This window comes from Pavona decussata, unplaced genomic scaffold, assembly GCF_977016875.1.
Source record: "Pavona decussata unplaced genomic scaffold, jaPavDecu1.1 SCAFFOLD_64, whole genome shotgun sequence".
Lineage (NCBI taxonomy): Eukaryota > Metazoa > Cnidaria > Anthozoa > Scleractinia > Agariciidae > Pavona > Pavona decussata.
The window spans coordinates 5,155,427-5,173,959 of NW_028145484.1; the positions used below are offsets into that span (position 1 = coordinate 5,155,427).

General features: G+C 40.4%; 1 protein-coding gene across 2 annotated transcripts; it reads left to right on the forward strand.

Moving 5' to 3' along the window:
• Positions 1–3,580: 3,580 nt before the first annotated feature.
• LOC146478685 (endoribonuclease Dicer-like) lies at positions 3,581–17,025 on the forward strand. 2 transcript variants are annotated; one of them, XR_014865153.1, is made up of 13 exons: positions 3,581–4,461; positions 4,837–5,529; positions 6,808–7,017; positions 7,533–7,960; positions 8,827–8,996; positions 9,691–9,823; positions 10,667–10,882; positions 11,114–11,290; positions 11,599–13,590; positions 14,498–14,669; positions 15,298–15,370; positions 15,828–16,147; positions 16,185–17,025. XR_014865153.1 is itself a non-coding variant. In XM_085112278.1 (12 exons), the coding sequence occupies exons 1-12, from the start codon at positions 4,206–4,208 to the stop codon at positions 15,997–15,999; spliced, it is 4,692 nt and encodes a 1,563-aa protein (XP_084968404.1). In that variant the 5' UTR covers positions 3,581–4,205; the 3' UTR covers positions 16,000–17,025. The 2 variants fall into 2 exon arrangements, 1 of the variants encoding a protein (XP_084968404.1); XM_085112278.1 differs by having other exon boundaries at positions 15,828–17,025.
• The last annotated feature ends 1,508 nt before the right edge of the window (positions 17,026–18,533 follow it).

Sequence of the window (18,533 nt, forward strand, 5' to 3'; positions counted from 1 at the left end):
TGTAAACAAACAAATAAATTAAAGCTATAACGGTCAAAAACAGGAAAGGTACACAAATATGAACCCAATAAAAATGTGAAAGATTACGTTTCATCGTGTCCATACCGTTAGAAGTCTAGTGTATTGTCTCTTGAAATGTGCTTCTTTAGATTTTCGGATGCTGTCTCTATTTGAGTTCCAGACGGAATGATTTGGAGGTTGTCAAGTGAGTGTCCTGGGATAGAATCAGTTGGTCTGATACAGCAGTGGTCTGATAACCAGGGGGTGGGGGGGACTCATATGAAAAGGGCGAAGATGCTCGTCGGAAGTTTTCAATTAAACCCCTGAGACCAATCTCATGTCCCAAACCTTTTTAGACCATTTTAAAACACAGGCAAATAAAAAATACAGTAGCTGCTTTTCGCGTGCAATCCTAAACGAGACCTTCACGCTAAATCTAATGGCGTTTTACCAAGTACACCTTAAGTGAGACCAAAATCTGAAAAGCGAGACGACGAGCATCCTAGCCCCTTTCATACGAGAGCCCCCCCCCCCCCCCCCCCGAGGGCTGATCAGGTTGTTGTCAGTACGCTCCTTTTTGAACTTCTTGTATGTGTTACTACTCAAGCTCAGCCGCAAACAAACCTGCGGCCAGGACTGCCCGGCATATAATTGAATGAGATGATGCTCGTCCGTAATCAACCAGGAAAGAAAATGAAACAAATATTGCACTCAGCTGCATCCCTATGTTCAAACCATTGACATCGTATTCGATTAGCCGACTAGCCAAAGGATATTAAAGTTTTTATTCCATTGGAGATTTCCGAGTTGGTTCAATTCGCAGTTCCTGTTGGTTTCCGCGTGCAATACACTTCAATAACTTATCAGTGTATAACGACACTTACCGGTGGACTTTAATTTGCCTACGTGATTTTAAGAGAACTCTGAAACAAATACTGCCTCTCCAAAGCCAGTTGACGCTGTTCGATTTCCGACGAGGTCGCTCATTTTTTTCACTGTCTCATGTGATTTCCCATCTCCTTACTAGGGCTAACGTTCAGTGGGACTGAAATTCATGGATTTATTAAGGCACTTTAACATAGACTATAGTCAGGAGTACCTCATGGGGCCGCTCGACTAAAAACTAGCTTTCGCAGGCTGGAATAGAGCTGGCTGGGAATTGACGTTTCAAATCATCTAGCTTGCTTAGATATTTTAATAAAACACTGGTTCTAGCTGGGTAAAAATGTCTCGTTTGTTTTTCCTGCCTGTCAGGACCCCTGTCAGGCTGGTAAAAAGTCGTATTTGACTTTTCGCTCTTACGCCGCCTTTAGAAATGAATTTTAAAGGCAAGTACACCGCCAGGAAATAACGGCAGCTCCACTGTTTTTCATCATACGTTGTTCTTTCAAGAACTATTTCATATCACAGCAACTCGGCGGCGTGATCAACAGCAGCCGGAAATTACATTCGCACACAAGTGACAACGTACGTGTCTCTTTAGTTTGAAGTCGTCGAGACATCGACCTGCGAAACCCGCGAGTCAGGAGTTATTCACATTTTTAAAAGGTTTAGTGATTTGTGGTCACCCCTTTGTCAGATTAGTGTTTTTTTTAATCTTTGGTGAAAGAAAGGGCCCTCTAAACTCGGCGGACTGTGAGTGGTGTCCGGGAACTGCAGTCAGCCTGAAGGCGACAAAAGTACCAGGCAGAAATCGCTGAAATCGGCTCTGAAGACAACGAGAAAGGTGAGCAAAATGTTACTTTTCTTTACGCTAAGCAAAGCTCTTTTTAACGAAATTCCTGATATTATTATTATTATTATTATTATTATTATTATTATTACATGTATTATAAAATCTCAACATATCTCTTTGACATTTTTCAGAAAATATCTCCAGATTCACGGAGGAATCAGTTTTCTTTGAAACAGGCCCTTGCCGTTATATTTTCAACAGCTATGAATAGTACACGATACCTGTCGACAATTTGACAAGGGACTTAAATGAAACGCCTCTTTCCCTATGATGTCTTCGGGCGACTTGCCAGCCTTAATATCAAATTGAGCCATAACTACAGCCGACAGTGGTACCCCTAGACACTTTGCCGGAGCGCTGTACCATGACGATGCACCACGAGATTTCGGCCCGCGGTTCGCTTATGCCAGCTGGACGTGGCCGGTTCCGCGCTGCTTTCCGATACCTTGTCCTCCACAAGACAGTGAGAGAGAGAAAAGTCGGCCCCTAGACCAAATGAGACAGATCCCTTTCGTTGGCACCTCAGTTCCACCGTACTGACTTAAACTGAGATTCAGCCGTGTATATATATGACAATGTAGTCATTTTGTCTTCCATGTGGTACGTCAGCCCTTGCTTTTCTATCTAAGCTATTTTTTGTTTAATGTAAATACTTGAAACAAAAAAAAAAAAGGTAAATAAAGCGTTGTTGTCGTTGTTGAACTGACGTTGCTGGGTTGTTCTAAAGTTTCGCCGGCGTAATGTTCGGAACTGTTCCCCATAGTTCTCCTCTTTTCTGATCAAAATAGTCCCTAAATGACGTTAGAAAATGCCGCCATAACGGCGTAATTACATCAGAGTAACATTTAAGTAACTTGTGGGCACTCCGAAGTTGACTGCCAAAACCGTGAATATTTTTGGAAACCACAATTACAATAATGGGTCCATAATTATCGCACCGTTACAGCTTGCAGCTTGATTTGTTCTCTTTCCAAACGCAATTACATTCCAAAAATCCTCATTTAAGTGCCCATGGTCTTCGAAATCGTACTGTCCATTTATCAATTTATTGCTGCAATGCAATCTGTTCCTCAAACAATGCTGGCCCATTTACTATATTCTCTCTCTCTTTTTTTTCGGATCACGTGGTCCGCTATCCCTCCGTTTGCTTGGAACGAATTGCCCGTAAAGGACTGGGACAATGCCGTAGCAAGGCTAGAAGGGCAAAGACTATGCCACGTCATGATCAGTTTTTTTTTTTTTTTATTAGAGTTAACTCCAGATGATGCAGTCTATTCTCGAGCGCAAACACATTGTATGTAAAAAACGGTTGTCCTTTTGGAAAATCGAAGCGGAACACTCCTTTTCACTGGGCATTTTAGAGAACCAACCGCGTATTTCATCGAGAAGCAAGGTACCCCGTTCCATTCGATTTACCATTGGAACAACAGGTTTTTTCCATCCAAATGAGGCGCTCCTCGTGTTAAGTGTTAATTTTTCTGCAAAAGAATCACTTTTGGAAATATCGGAGCCTTTGTCGCCGTCAAGTAAACCACGTAGGTGTTGAACACCTGCTGTTCTTTCGAATAACGGATGATCTTCAGATTGTAACGGCGAGAAAAGTAATATCTTTAGAACTTCTTCCATTTGCTAAGCTTGACTGAGTTGTCGAAATACTATTGGCTGCGGCTGATATGACAAATGCTCGATGCTCCTGAGTTCTGCCTGTCACAGAATGAGTCAAGATCTGCAATAAACACTGTGTTCTTTGTAGATCTGGTCCACTTGATGTAAAAAAAAAAAAGAAAGAGATCTCGGACCACCTCTCGCGCAGCCACATAGAGCGTGACGGTTTAATACCCCAGGGGAAAGGTGTATGTCACGAACAGTGTATGCGTGTTCATCGCTCCATCCAGGCTCGAAAATGCCACATAGGTTTTTTATCTTAAAATAACCATGGTTGATTAAGGGTGTTAGTTAAAGTTAGTTTAAAAAAAATGTTCACTTTTCACTATCATCTCTTCAGTACCTTGTCCCTCCCCTCCCTTGTTCCCACCCCATCCCGGCCAGGGACATTACCATAACAAATGTCACGGCCTAATGAATAGACTGTTTACATTTGGGTGATTATTCAAAACCATTTATGCATCCGTTTCTCGGAAATTCAAGTCAAGTGGTTCAAAGATTCTCGGAAAATATAGGGACAGTATAGTGATGCGTTATCATCCAATTTTTGCTTAGCGAAGCACTTTGTAGATTGACTTGTTCGGGCAGGTGTGTAGACTTCTTGCGTCTGTTAACAAAGGAATATTTCTCGTTCGTGGTGAAAGAAAGCGAAATTTAGCGGCGATCAGCTGGCTTTCACGGGCGCCCGTGTATATGAACCGGACAATGACTGGCTCTACTGGATTGAGTTTCAACGCCACTTGAAGGAGGGTAGCTAGAACTTATTTTCTCATTTCATTGGATTTTCAAAGAACAAATAACTATCATGAAAGAGGAAGACAGCGAAGAAAACTCGTCAGCTTCCGAAAGTGAAGCAAAACCCGAGCCGGAAGTGGGAATGAGCGCCCGCCCGTACCAAGTAGAACTTCTTGAACGAGCCAAGGAAAGAAACACGATCGTTTGTCTGGGCACAGGGACTGGAAAGACGTTTATTAGTGTCATGCTGATAAAGGAGATGGCTCACCAAGTAAGAGAAACATTCCAAAACAGAGGGAAAAGAACCTTCTTCCTTGTAAATACAGGTTAGTCTTTCCTTGTTATTACTTGAGGAATACAACACCAGGGGGTAGGGGTAGGGGATTTGCAAATGTGTGGTGCTGGGTGAGGTGTTTCGTCTCAATAATGGCGGCTCTAGCTTCCGCAAGAGACCTGCGAAAAATGTTTTATCACAAAACTGTTCTGGATTCTACATTCGCAATCTTGCTTTTCGCCTTTAAATTTTAATATTTCTTAAATCAAATCTTCCGTGGATATCAGCAAACATGGATGAGCAACAGCCATTTAATACTTTTCACTGATATGACTTGTCTTTAATTTATTTGTTAAAACATTTTGTGATTCTAGGAGGTATAAAAGCGTTTTCAAGTTGATATCTGTATTATTATTTTTTTTTGCAGTCCCTTTAGCCAGCCAGCAAGCCAAGGTCATTGCCAAACACACAGATTTGAAGGTCAAGCATTATGTAGGAGAGATGGGAGTGGACTTCTGGAACAAAACTGTCTGGCAAAAAGAGTTTAATGAAAACAATGTTTTAGTCATGACGGCGCAGATATTTCTTGATCTTCTTAATCATGGTTACATCAAACTTTCACAAGTGAATCTGCTGATTTTTGATGAATGCCACCATGCTAAAAAGAATGATCCTTACAAACAGATAATGCGGGCATTTGATGACTGCAAAAGAGCTGATTATCCCAAGATCATGGGGTTAACAGCCTCTGTTGTTAATAAGAAGGTGAAACCATGGGATATAGAGAATGAAATAAGAGAGCTGGAACGCACCTTAAGGTCAACATGTGAAACAAGCCAAGATGAAGACATTGAGAAGTTTGCTGCCAAGCCAAAGGAAGAGGTCATGACATTTTCAAATAACAGTATTGACGATGATTCAAACACCTTAATTCAAATTCTCCAAGATGTTTTAACTCCAGGATTGGAGTTTCTACAGCAGTGTAGGGTGCCAAAGGAGACAGCATTGTGGAATGCACACTGGTACGCAAAGTTTGCACTGAGGGAATGCCAAGAGACGTTATCAGAACTGGGACCCTGGGCAGCCAACAGAGTAGCAAAATACTTAATTGAGGATCTAGGTATGGTGTGTTTATAACTTATACAATATTTTGTTTAATATAATATGCTGCAAGTTAATGACTTATTACAGTGAGGGATGACAGGATGTGCGTGTAACCCTCTATTCAAAAAGGCCATGATATTCCAGTCTCTGAGAGAATTAATAAAATCAATAATTTATTGACTTTGTCTCAAGGGACTAATCTTTAATTAATAGGAAGCTTATTCAACCTGACCCAACTTTATAAATTATTTAACCCATTCGCTCCCAGACAATTAATATTACAGTCGAACCTCCCGTAAGCGACCACCCATAATGTCAAGGATATGTGGTCGCTTACCAGATGTCAGACCACAGGGGGTCTAAATTTCGGGTAATTTACATATGGCAATTGCAGAGACCTAACCCTTTTGCCACTGCATATCGGAACCCAAAGTAATAACTTATCTTTAGACTGCTTGATTTAGGAGCAAACAGTAAACGGCACCTTTTGCAATGTTACATTTCAAGCGTTACAACTTTTGCGTATGTTTGTTTGTTTATTTTTCTGTTAAGTAATACAAAGTTGAGAGAGTCATCACTGCTCCTACATGTACATGCATGCTATTTACAAGATATTAGAGAGTTTCTTTCCTACAAGGGATTCTTAAAGTTTATTGCAGTGTACACTATAGTGCATGTTTATGTTATCAACTGTTTCAATGCTAAGCTTTTTCGGGAGACGTTTTCAGTAGCTCCGGCTGTGAGATTTGAATACAGCGTCCGCTGTCATGCTGTGGGCCAATATGTTACAGCGACACATTTTGCAATTTTCGCCGTGAGAGAAACAGTAGATTGTGTGTCAAGTGGTCGCCTATGGGAGGTTAAAAACAAATTGAAAATTGTAAACAATCATCTTTAAAAGTGGTCGCTTACGAGAGGTGGCCGCTTACAGGTCAGGAGGTGGTCGCCTACAAGAGGTTTCATCTATAGTGATTTGACTTGAAAACTTTTGGTATTTTGGAAAAGTGGTCGCTTACAAGAGGTGGTCGCAAGGGGAGGTTTGACTGTATTCATCAGTCTTACTCTTATGAAGTCATCAGTAGTATAAATTATGGGTTGTTTTTGTAACTGGTTTATTTTCAGAAAATATCCATACTCCCCCTCCCCCCTCCCCCTTCTACAAAAGTGTTTTATTTTTCAATTGAGCTTTATACATGTCTTTAAGCTATTTGGCCTTTAAGATCCCCCTCCACCTGAAATTTCCAATCCATTCTGTTGGGGTGGTACTGAAGCTGAAGTTGATTATTTTATTTAGACAGAGCATGCATGTTTCAAGACAGCAAAGAGGGACGACTGTTCTGTGAGTTTAGTGCCACTCAGCTGAGACAGCTACGAAGTGTGTATCGTAATTACACATCGACCACCAGCAGTGACGACCCAGATGGCAATGGACAGTGTTATATTCTGCCCAAACTAAATAAGCTGTTGAATGTTTTAAAAGAACATGGGAACTCCAAATACAGTGGTAAGAATGAACTCTGAAGACATTAAGTCTATTTTTGTTCATAATCATTAATGATACATACAAGTTATTTTAACCCTTTTTTCATATAATTTTTAATCAGTTTTGAATTTTGTAAGTAAAGTGATTTTGTGTATAAACATTTCATGGCCTTTTCAAATTTACTTTAATTCTTAATTATTTGTTCTGCTGTCGGCTTTCGAGTTTGTTAAATGCCAATTAGGCTGTGTGAGCAGACACAATTTTTTGGTGTCTTTTTTAAAAGAAATCAGTTAGGGAACAAATAAAATAAATTTATAACAACAACAACAACAACAACAATAATAATAATAATAATAATAATAATAATAATTATAATATTCATTCACAACAAGCGTTGTGCTAACTGAGTTAAGACTGGTATCCAACCATGTTACTTAGCAGTGATATTTTGTTTGCTGAATCATTAGGAAGTTTGAGAAGTCATGTTCTTAAAATTACACTTTTTCATTTATATTATCATCATTATTGATGTATAGAAACCGAGCAAGACAGCAAGCTCTGCGGCATTGTATTTGTGGAAAGAAGGTACACAGCTCTGGTCCTCAGTGAGCAGATTAACATTGCTGCAAAACTAGATCACGAGCTTACCTTTGTCAAAAGCAAGTTTGTGATTGGTCATGGTACTGGTGGAAGGGTTAACTATTCCAGTGAGACAGGAATGAACTTTAAAAAGCAGGAAGAAGTCCTACGGCAGTTCAGAAGACATGAATTCAACCTGTTGATTGCAACATGTGTTGTTGAGGAGGGGCTGGATATTCCAAAGTGCAATGTGGTTTGTCGTTTTGATTTTCCAAAGAGTTTCCGCTCTTATGTGCAGTCAAAGGGCAGAGCCCGTGCCAAAGATTCCAAGTATTATATCTTTGTAGACAGAGAAGAGCAGGTGGAGAAGAAAGCTGAATTGGAGGTAACTTTTCTGTTTTATTTCCATAAATGATAACATTTTTGTGGGCTGTACATAATAATAAGATAGAAGTGATGTTATTGTAGAGAACAAACTATAAGCAATCAAAGGAAAAAAGGTTGGCAAAGAAAAAAAAAATGTTGAGTGGTGCCATCCATGTTTTGAACTCTGGTGAGGCCACTGACTGGGCATCTGACATGTGATACGTGAGAATTGTGAATACACTAAGCGACAGCAAAGCTGCATTGATGATGGATCAAACCACAAATTGGAATATGTTGATAAAGATGTTGTTTTTTATTATTTTTTATTTTATTATTATTATTTTTTTATTTATTTATTTATTTTTAAATTAAACTTTATTGAAATATTCGGAGCAAAATCGATATTTACAAGTTAAAACTATTAAAACTATTAAAAACCTATTTTAACCTATTATTATTATTATTATTATTATTATTATTATGACATTTGTTCTTTCTTTAATTTAAGTAAAAATAGATAAAGAATAACAATAATAATAATAATAATAATAATTGTTATTGTCGTGATGGTTTCAGATTTTTATCCAAAAATGTTTAAGTTTACATTATGCATGTCACATTATAATTTACTTAAATTTTCTATATGCATGCCTTTTTTACTTATACATGTAGTTTTTATACTGAGATTTGAATGAAATTGTTTATAATAATAATAATAATGATGATAATAATAATAATAATGATAATAATAATAATAATAATAATAATAGTAATAATAATAATAATAAATTTAACAAAAAAACTACATTTGTCAACTTAGTAGTAAAAGTGACACAAACACACAGCCATTTTGAAAATTTAAGAGTTTTTTTTTCTGTTCCTCAGACGATGCGTGCAATTGAAGTTTTCCTGTCAGAGTCGTGCCATAATCGCACTGAACCTACAAAAGAAGAGTGTGATGAGGCAGCTGACACAGATTTCTTACCACCGTACAAACCAGAGAATGGACGAGGAGCGAGAGTGACTATGAGCAGTAGTGTCTCTCTTTTGTCCAGGTACCAATAACATTTTTCAAGTTACTACAGACGTTGAACAAAAGACATTTTTTAATTTATTATATTAGCAAGAATGCTTCAAGCTCATTTTAAAGAATTTCTTTGCTGCCAGCTGTCAGTCGTCATTGCTGAAGATCAAATCATGTTCATTCAAAGATGAGTTAGTACGATCAACAAGTTTGACAGTTATTGTTTTTAGGTTTCTTTCGGCATTTCATCCTGCTAGAATTTAATCTCTTTTTCACCTCCCCTCTCAGGATCAGAAATTAGGTTACTCACATTCACTTGCCCGAGTCCTGCCAGAGCTTTTACATACAATGTTTTTAAAGAAGGCATAGTAATTCTATGGTACCTAATTGCTTCCCCTCCTGTTTTAAATTGAAATGTCATAAGCCCTAGGGTCAGGTTCAAAAATATTTTAAAGAAGAAAGGGCGTGGCTTTCAAATATTGGTAAAAGGTACTTCCCTGACCCTTAAATCAGCCTTGCTCTTTTTTACATTATTATTTTGTTCTACAATTTGTTGCTGATTAACTCCTTTACTACAGGATCTGGTACTTTTATTTTGTCTCGGTGGTCCTTCTAAACACAGTTGCTGGTTTGTACTGATTAGCCAACAGTACCAGTCCAAACCTTAGAAACTGACTGGCAATAATAGTTTATGGAACCTGTTTGTGTTTGTGTCATGTCTGCAGATACTGTTCCAAGCTACCAGGCGACAGGTTCACTCACCCCAAGCCAGTTTACAAGATTGAGGAACTTGGAAAAGATGTTTATAGGTGTAAATTGGAAATGCCTATAACCTGCCAACTTTGTAAAACTATTGTGGTGAGCGTCAAATGTTGCTCTTATTGTTACCTGGACAAAACTGTGTCTTAATATGCTGACAGAGCCATGTTTTCGTGGCATATAATACCATAGCTAGGAAAACTAATGTCTAAAACGCTTTGCCGCCATAGTATTTAACCTCTACCCCAGTAACTCAGCTGTTAATCTGTGTTGGTACTGAAACATGTTGAAACCAAGCTGTGACATTTGTCCACCAGCTCTCGTGCATTCAGCAGCTCTCGTGTGCCTTCACAGTTCTTTTGCATTCTCGTGTGCTGTCGGCAGCTTTCGTGCGCCTTTCGGCAACTTTCGTTTGTTCTCGGCAACTTTCTTGCGCTTTTGGTAGCTTTCAGACTATTGTGATAACTCTGGGTCCGGAAAACAGTGCGTATTGTTCTTCCGTTACTAAGTACAAGAACGCAGATTAATTAAAAGTCTCCAGGTTTTTGATCAGAAAAAATAGGTGATTTTTATACCTTCTCTTCAACACTGAACTCTACTTATATAACCCTATCTACTGTTACTCCCATATCTGAAAAATTCTGCTTGAGTCTAATGGCCTTAAACCTCGACTCCAGCTCCGAAGAAGAAATAAATAGAACTCGAGAAATTCGTCAAGTTGAAGGAGTTTTAGGATCGTTCATAGCGTCAGGTTTTTACCCATTTTCAGAAACTCTTCGTTCCTTGTTCCTTTTGACATTGGTAAAGTTTAAGTAACCTTAAGCTCTAATATTCTTAACGTTTCATTTTGATAATAAGAATCTATCCTATATGGAAAAAATTGTCTAAAATCTCACAGTCTTTTGGAGCTGACAGTTTTTCTCCTGCTTTGTTTTTCAACAGAGTGATCCCATGCCACGTAAGAACCTCGCCAAAATGGCTGCTGCACTTTCTGCCTGCAAAGAGCTTCACAGGATTGGCGAGCTTGATGACGACTTGTTACCAGTCCGCAGCTTATCGGACGAGGAAAGTGAATCGGAAGAAGAAGAAACTGATCCCGGCGGAAAGAAAAAGAAGAAAGCGGGAACAAAGAAGCGAAAGCGAATCTATGAGAGGAAGGTAGGCAATCACCCTTGACTTTTAGCATTTGAGAGCCTCTGGCGGATTAGGTCTAGTTTTGATATTTAGGAAGGCCAAAGCATAAATCTTGTTTCTTGTTACATTGTAATTGCTTTGCTTTGCTTTGCTAGATGTGGGTAATATTTGGTTTTGATGCCAACAGTTTTTAGAAAAAACAGTCTCTCGGCACGACAAGTCTCTTGTTTCCTGATATATTCTTCTTTTACCCAGGTCCCCAAGGTGTTCATCGGCAGCTTGGTTCAGGACAGGCAACCCCAGTACCTCACGGTCATCAGCATCAGAATCACCAAACTTACCAACCCGAAAGATCTGGGTGCCAGTGCGCGATTCTTCAGGGATGACGCCTGCCACAAGTTCGGCTTGTTGACAAATGTTCCACTTCCCGCGGTTAGTGCTAGATAATCCTCGTAATTGCTTAGGACTATTCCGGTGGAAAATTGTCTGTGGACCGTAATGATTCAAATTTAAGCTACTGAGCACTTCAGCTGTGGGTGAATCCTGAAGTGTCACCATTTTAATAGAAGCTATTGAGTACAGTTTCCACGTGATGCTGTTTGTTATGGTGCGCAAGTTGACTCTAACTTTCACTCTTTTGAGTATCTGAATAAAATCTTGAGAATTGTAGCGCTATTGCAACGAAATTAAGTGAGCAATTGTTCAAAGCTTATATTTGCTGTACTTATTTCAATCTGCAGGTGCGGTCATTCAAACTGTATCCTGATTACGGTGAAGTTACAGTGTCTCTGAGTAGCCACACCTCGCAACTACGTGCTAAACGCCTGGAAATTGTTCAGAATTTCCACTGCTTTTTGTTCCGCCACATTCTCCGAACGCCCGTGGAATTCAAACCCAGGCATGCAGACGGTAGCGCGGACGGATACTTTGTTGTCCTAGTGAAGGATACTGGATGTGATGTGGACTATGGTAGCATGAAGGATGCTATGCAGTTGGAGACTTCCTTGGCGCGATCATGCAAACAATCTACAAGAAATGCGCTAATTGAGGAAGAGTCAGTGGTCACAAAAAATTACATGGATTCCCAGCCGAGGCGGCAGAGGTTTGCTGTTTTGAAAGTGCGCCATGATCTCTCTCCCTTATCCCCCTTTCCGGACAAATCCAAAGCGGAAACCTACGAAAGCTACTTCCGGCACTACTATGAGAAGTGCGTCACTGACAAGAATCAGCCTCTCATTGAAGTGAAAGACGTTTCCGGTAGAGTTAATTTTTTAGTGGACAGAAAGCAGTTTTCCAAGAGCAAGCATGAAGTTATTCACCTTGTTCCGGAGTTGTGTGATGTGCTGCCCATCCGCGGGTCTCTTCTCAGTGTCTCCCGGATGCTGCCGTCTGTGCTGCACCGTGTCAACACTCTTCTACTTGTTGGCGATGTGAAGAGCATGATCGCTGGAGTGTCTGACGACACAAATGAATCCAGTCTCCCTGCCATTGGTGCTGAAGGTACTAGTGATGAAAAGAGTCTTCTCCACCTCGAAAGCAGCAGTGCTGCTAGAGAGGTAGCCATGGATGTTGATGATGACGATAACGATGACGAGTTCTTAGGGCTGTTTTCAGATCTCAAGTCTTTGTTTCGTGACAGCCGAGGTCAAGTTGACCATCCTGACTCCGCTCTTGTCCTTCAAGCCCTGACCACCACTCACAGTGGAGACGCGTTTAACCTAGAGAGGCTCGAGATGCTCGGAGACGCATTCTTGAAGCTGGCGGTGTCTCTTCACCTTTTCATGAGCTATCAAGACAAAGACGAGGGGAAACTGACCAAGCGGAAGAAAAACCAGATCAGTAATCTGGCGCTGTACCGTGCAGCAGAGAAGAAGACCGTGGCTGGGTATCAACAGTGCACGCAGCTAGCACGTGATAACTGGTGCCCCACGGGATGTCAATTCAGGGAAGTGCCGCAGGAAAGTATCACGGGCTCAGGTGATGCAGTCATGGATGTCGATACCGATACTTCTTGTGCTGTAGCTGAGGAAATGGAAGTTGATGAGTCTAGTGGAGCTGGCTCACAAGATAGTGGCGCAAACACATCTAAGGGCAATACGCAAGTCATAGCGGACAAGTCAGTTGCTGACAGCATTGAAGCGCTCATAGGAGCGTATTTGATCTCCTGTGGGTATCTCGGTGCGCTCCGCTTCATGAAGTTCCTTGGTTTGAAGGTTCTTCCTGAAGATGACGGTAACGACGACCTTAGCAAAGCCGAAAAAAGCAAACCGGGTTGTTACACGAGATTTTGGTCTCGTGGAGCAAACACGACAGGAGCTAGCAACAGTGTAGACATGGTGTCACGCATGGTGTCTGGTTTAGAGAACTTTGAAAACTCCATTCATTACACTTTCCGCTCAAAATTGTATCTACTAGAGGCTCTTACACACGCCTCGTACCACGCCAACCGCGTCACGCCATGCTATCAAAGACTGGAGTTCCTTGGAGACGCTCTGTTGGACTTCCTGGTCACGCAACACTTGTACTTCCGTCACGCCAAGTTGTCTCCTGGTGAGCTGACGGACATTCGCCAGGCCTTGGTTAATAACAACATCTTTGCAACCATTGCTGTCGAATACGAGTATAACAAGTATTTAAAGCAGATGTCACCACGATGGTTCAAAACGATCGAGAATTTTATCACTAGAGTGGAAGATGAGGCTGAAGAAAGGAAACAAAATCACCATAGTAAGGTAGGTAGAACAATGGTGAGAGCGTTACACGTTACGTTACACAAGTCACACAATTCTTAGCATCTCTTGAATGTGCTTTTTGTTTTGACTGGGAGCATTCTTCGCATGACTCAGTTACGTCATTTCATTCCATTTTTATGCATTACACGGGTGCTACGCGGCTGAAACACTTTGCAGCACTTGAGGATTAAGGGTCAACGTCTAAAATGTGGCGCAAGTTCTGCAAGAATTCTGTCCGTCTTTTCCCCTCCCCCCATCCACTTTATCCATTGTTTAGAACCGTTATCTTTGCTACTCAAACAATTATGACTTGCGTGACGTAACCCTTTTTCGTTGGGTGAGTTTGAATCTCGCACCTCTCTAAGAATAGACTCTAATAATAGCGAAATTTATGTACTGTTATTATAAAAAACCTTTTGCCTCCTTTGTTTTTCAACTTGTTTTTGACAAACAGTCAAATTCATGGCTATAGCACCAGAACTGCCAACAACTATCGTCGTACTAATCTCAAAAAATTCACAATTCTTTACCAAGGCCCAAAGATCTGGAATTCCCTTCCTGTTACAATCACTTCTCTGACAAGTTTTCCCAACTTTAAGTATAAACTGCTAGAGTTTTTAATAAAATAATCACACTGAATTGGCAAAGCCGCACACTTGTTGCACAAACTATATAAGCATATATTTTTTTAGGTACGAGGTGGCCTCAACTATAAGCCGGGTGGTTTCTAGAGGTCACCTCGCCATACATTAACCACTCAATAAATTGTAAATACATTAGAAAGGCAAATAAACTTCAAACTTCAAACTTCTTTCATCGGGACTTGTGAGAGTACAAATTCTCCTTATTGACCCGTTACTAAAAAGCTAGACACTGATTTGCCGACGCGACTGGTTTTGATTGGTAGGTCACTGCAGATCCATTTATTATCGTGTCTGAGCAAGATGAGGAAGGAATCGAGGCGCCCAAGGTCCTGGGAGACATCTTTGAGTCTGTTGCTGGTGCAGTGTTTTTGGACAGTGGTATGGATTTGACCAAGATTTGGGGCGTGTACTACCGCATGATGAAACCTTATATAGGTAAGTGAACACTCTGAATTTTTGAGGATCTATGTGTTTAGAGTATAGCACAACATAAATTCCTCTGTTTACAGAGCACCGTTCACCGCAGCCCATCTGCTTGGGGTCTCCTTCTCACAGTCAGAAACGAAGAGCCAAATGCAATCGTAAACTGAGCGACAACAAAGCTGTCCGAGAATTTTTGAACCATTTATTGAAAAGTCTTGCGAGTGTTGCCGAGCATTTCGGACGACTCATGAAGAAGTGAGAGGATATCAGCTACACAAAAACAAAGAAACAATTTTAGTGTAATCCATTTTTCCAATGGGGCAAACCGGCGATATCGTTACACCTAAAACTCGTATCTTATTATGGTTTACGAGTGTGTCCAGATTAGAGGAATCTTTTCGAAAGTGGATATCAGTTCAAGGCGGGCACTTCTCTTAGGCGTCAGGGTGCATGGTACCAGCCGAATTACTAATGTTTGTCTGGAACTGAACTCTCAGACGGATATCTCTCCATCTGAAGCTGGACTAATAGAGCTGGTGCCGCAGGGAGAGTTCATTGTAGATTTTTGTATATGCAAGAAATTGTGGTAATTAAGTGCTGATGCACTTGTACCTTACGAAGTGTGCTGCATTTGTTTCAGATCACTATTCTGTACATATACCGATCAATCCCATAAGACGCGTGTACGAAGAAGATAACAACCGAAACTTCAGGTACGTGCGTGTGTGACTTTAAACGGGACAGACTCTTTTATAAAAGTGTGCATCATATTTTTCACGAGCAGAGATAACATTTTCTTTTGCGTTCCGGTTTTTGAAGACTCGCCTAAACCACTATGTATTTTTTCACGTCCCTGAGAAAAACATGCAGGATCCCCTGGATGAGATGCTAGTCCATCACAGGGTTTATTCTCAGCATTATGTTCACCTGCACTGTACCCATTTATAATGAAAACATGTTCTAAGTTGAGAGACAGTGAGAACAAAGGCTCTTGTCTAAGGAAGCAAACGAGAGCATCCAATAACCGGTATATCTCCACTGATCATTGATAATGATCGGTAGCCCTGATCAGTTAGCGAACTTTTTTTTTTCGGTTTAAGTGTGTTATTTGTGTGGGGAGGAAACTTGTAGTAGATAGACTAATTGCATTGTTTTTTTCTTTGTTATTAGAAAAGCAAAAACACTACCGGACGGAAGAGTCGAATGTACCCTGCGGGTGTACTGGGGTGAGTTTGTTGGTAAGGGCGCCAACTATAGGATCGCCAAAGCTACCGCTGCTAAGTTGGCAATGCAGGCGCTGGAAAGAAGAGACGGGCATGAGACAGGCCCAGTAAGAGAGTGACTTTCAGCCTGAGAGGGACTGCGGACAGGGATAGTTCAGCCCGATGCACAGCAAACTACTCGTTGACTGTACCTTTTTGAAAAAATAATTTAAGGCCGCGAGGGAAGCTTGCGTCCTGATCCTCCTTCGTGTAAGCCAGCCTTTGGGGGTATGTCTTACCTAGCCTTTCTCTATCTTTCATCTAGGTTAATCCGTTTCGGGTCACGTGGTTCGCCTCGGTTAAGTTACCGAAACGAATTGATCGTGAGGGCCTGGGAGAAGTTCGTAAGGCACTATGCAAGGTTTTGTCTGTAAACAAAGGAGTCAGAACAACCAGACATATCTCCACAAATTCCATCGTCTAATGTTTTACTAAGCCAAGAGAGCATGCAGTCCCCTTGTGTCTACAAACTAAGCAAATTCCCATGCCCTTTTTGTATTTTGAGCAAATTAGCCACCTAATGGATGATGTCTATAATAATTTTTCTTTTGAAATAACCGCAGTTCTACTGGTAACTACTGGTTAGACCAAGTACACTGAATTAAATGACGTAATTATATAATTCCAGTAGAACTGGAAATGGAAATGTAGAGAGCGAAAAATAAAATATCAAGGTAAATTTTATTCAACTTCATTAAGAGTAATAAAAAAAAATTATTTGACACGAGAATGATGAGCAAATATCTACAATAGCAAGAATCTTTTCTTTTCCTATTGAAGCTTCGAGATTGAATGCGGTCTCACTTAGTGCGTAGCACCACGTCAGCTCCAGTTTATATAAACAGGAGCTGTTCCTCTTCCTCCAGCCTCCTAGAACATTTTAGACAAAAAATGCTTTTAATTTTAGGGAAGGTTTTATGAAGGCGTTATACTATTTTAGGTTTCTTGTCAAAAAGTATTTGCGAATGGAAAGCTGTAGATAGTGATCTAATACCAGCAAGCCATAGTGTACCGAGTGAGACACGTAATATTACACATTAAAAGCTGTAGGTCGTAGCCATAGAATTGTGTAGAAATATTTCAAAATAAAATGTATTCATCTTCGCTTTTACCGCCTCTTCATTTATCCTCCTTGCTTTAGAACTAATATACAGTTGAACCTCCACTAACGGCCACCTCTCTACAACGGCCACAATTTTTTGTCCCAGCGGACAGTCCATACATTAGCTCTTGTTTAAACCTCGCTACACCGGCCACCTCTCTACAACGGCAACGGCCACTAAAGTGCGTCCCCAACTGCCAAAATAACCTCTCGACAACGGCCAGTACATTTCTTTTTTGTATAAACCTTTTTTTATAAACTGATGCAGTAATCGACATTTGTCTTCGGAACATTACGTTTCTGTATCCATTTTAGTGATATACGTATTTTGATTATGTTCCATTTATATGCTGCAGTAAGCATAAATTTTCTGCAATAATATAGCGAATGTTGCGAACCTTGGTTGTTTCGTCTTGTTAGCATTTTGATTCAAAGCATTATTTACTTTTTATTGTGTATTTTATCTATATATATTATTTAAGATTGGATTGTCAATATAGGCTACAGTAAGCATGAACTTGGCACAATAAACATGTTGTACTTCCTGAAAAAAAAGATGTCGTATTACACCCCTACCTCCCCATAACGGCCACCTCTCCACAACGGCCACTTTCTTCTGTCCCCAAGGTGGCCGTTGTGGAGAGGCTCAACTGTATATTCATCAGTACAGCGTTTTCAATCGAGGAGAAATTTGTTCAGGAATTGAGTCTAATGTGGTGAACCGTATCTATTTATAAAACGACCGACCGGTTCTTTCTTCAGGTTAAACTTTTACTTCACACAGAAAAAAAAAGTGTTATTATTTTTTTTTGTTAGAAATAACAACAAGATAAGTTTTAGTTTCCATTTGATGCAAAAACTTATCAAGCTATTATTATTGTTATATTCATAAAACGTTACTTTGTCGAGCTGCACACATTTTGAATAAATAAATACACTAAGCCGGCTGCTATAAAACAACTCACTCTAACGACGTTCTAGTCTCCTACGCAGCCGTTCTCAGTGTCGAGAGAAGCGTTGCGTGACGACACTAAGAACGGCTGCGTAGGAGACTAACGAGGCTCTTGCTCTCACACAATTCAGCCCTCCCAAAGATGTTTGAGAAAGCCCCGGTGAAAGCTGGTTATGTCATACACTAACTAGCTCTCAGCCCGCACCTGCCTGGGGGCCTACATTTTAATATGCTTTGAACCTCATTACGAAAGCGAGGCTAAGAGCAAAGCTTTTATTATAAAAATTAGTTTTCATTCATACGGAAACAAATAAAAAGCTTTGCAGTTAGCCTCACTTTCAAAATGAGGTTCACGACACTCGGAAATGACATATTGGATCGATTCCGTGGAACGAAACGACTTTTTTATGGAACGAAGTGCCTTGGAACGAAACGACCATGGAACGAAACGACCGGATACCGCAGATAGTTGGGTCAAAAGGAAGTCGAAGCGGCTAAGTTCTTTCGTTCTTGTAAACTCAGCCGCTTCGACTTCCTTTTGACCCAACTATCTGCCCCTG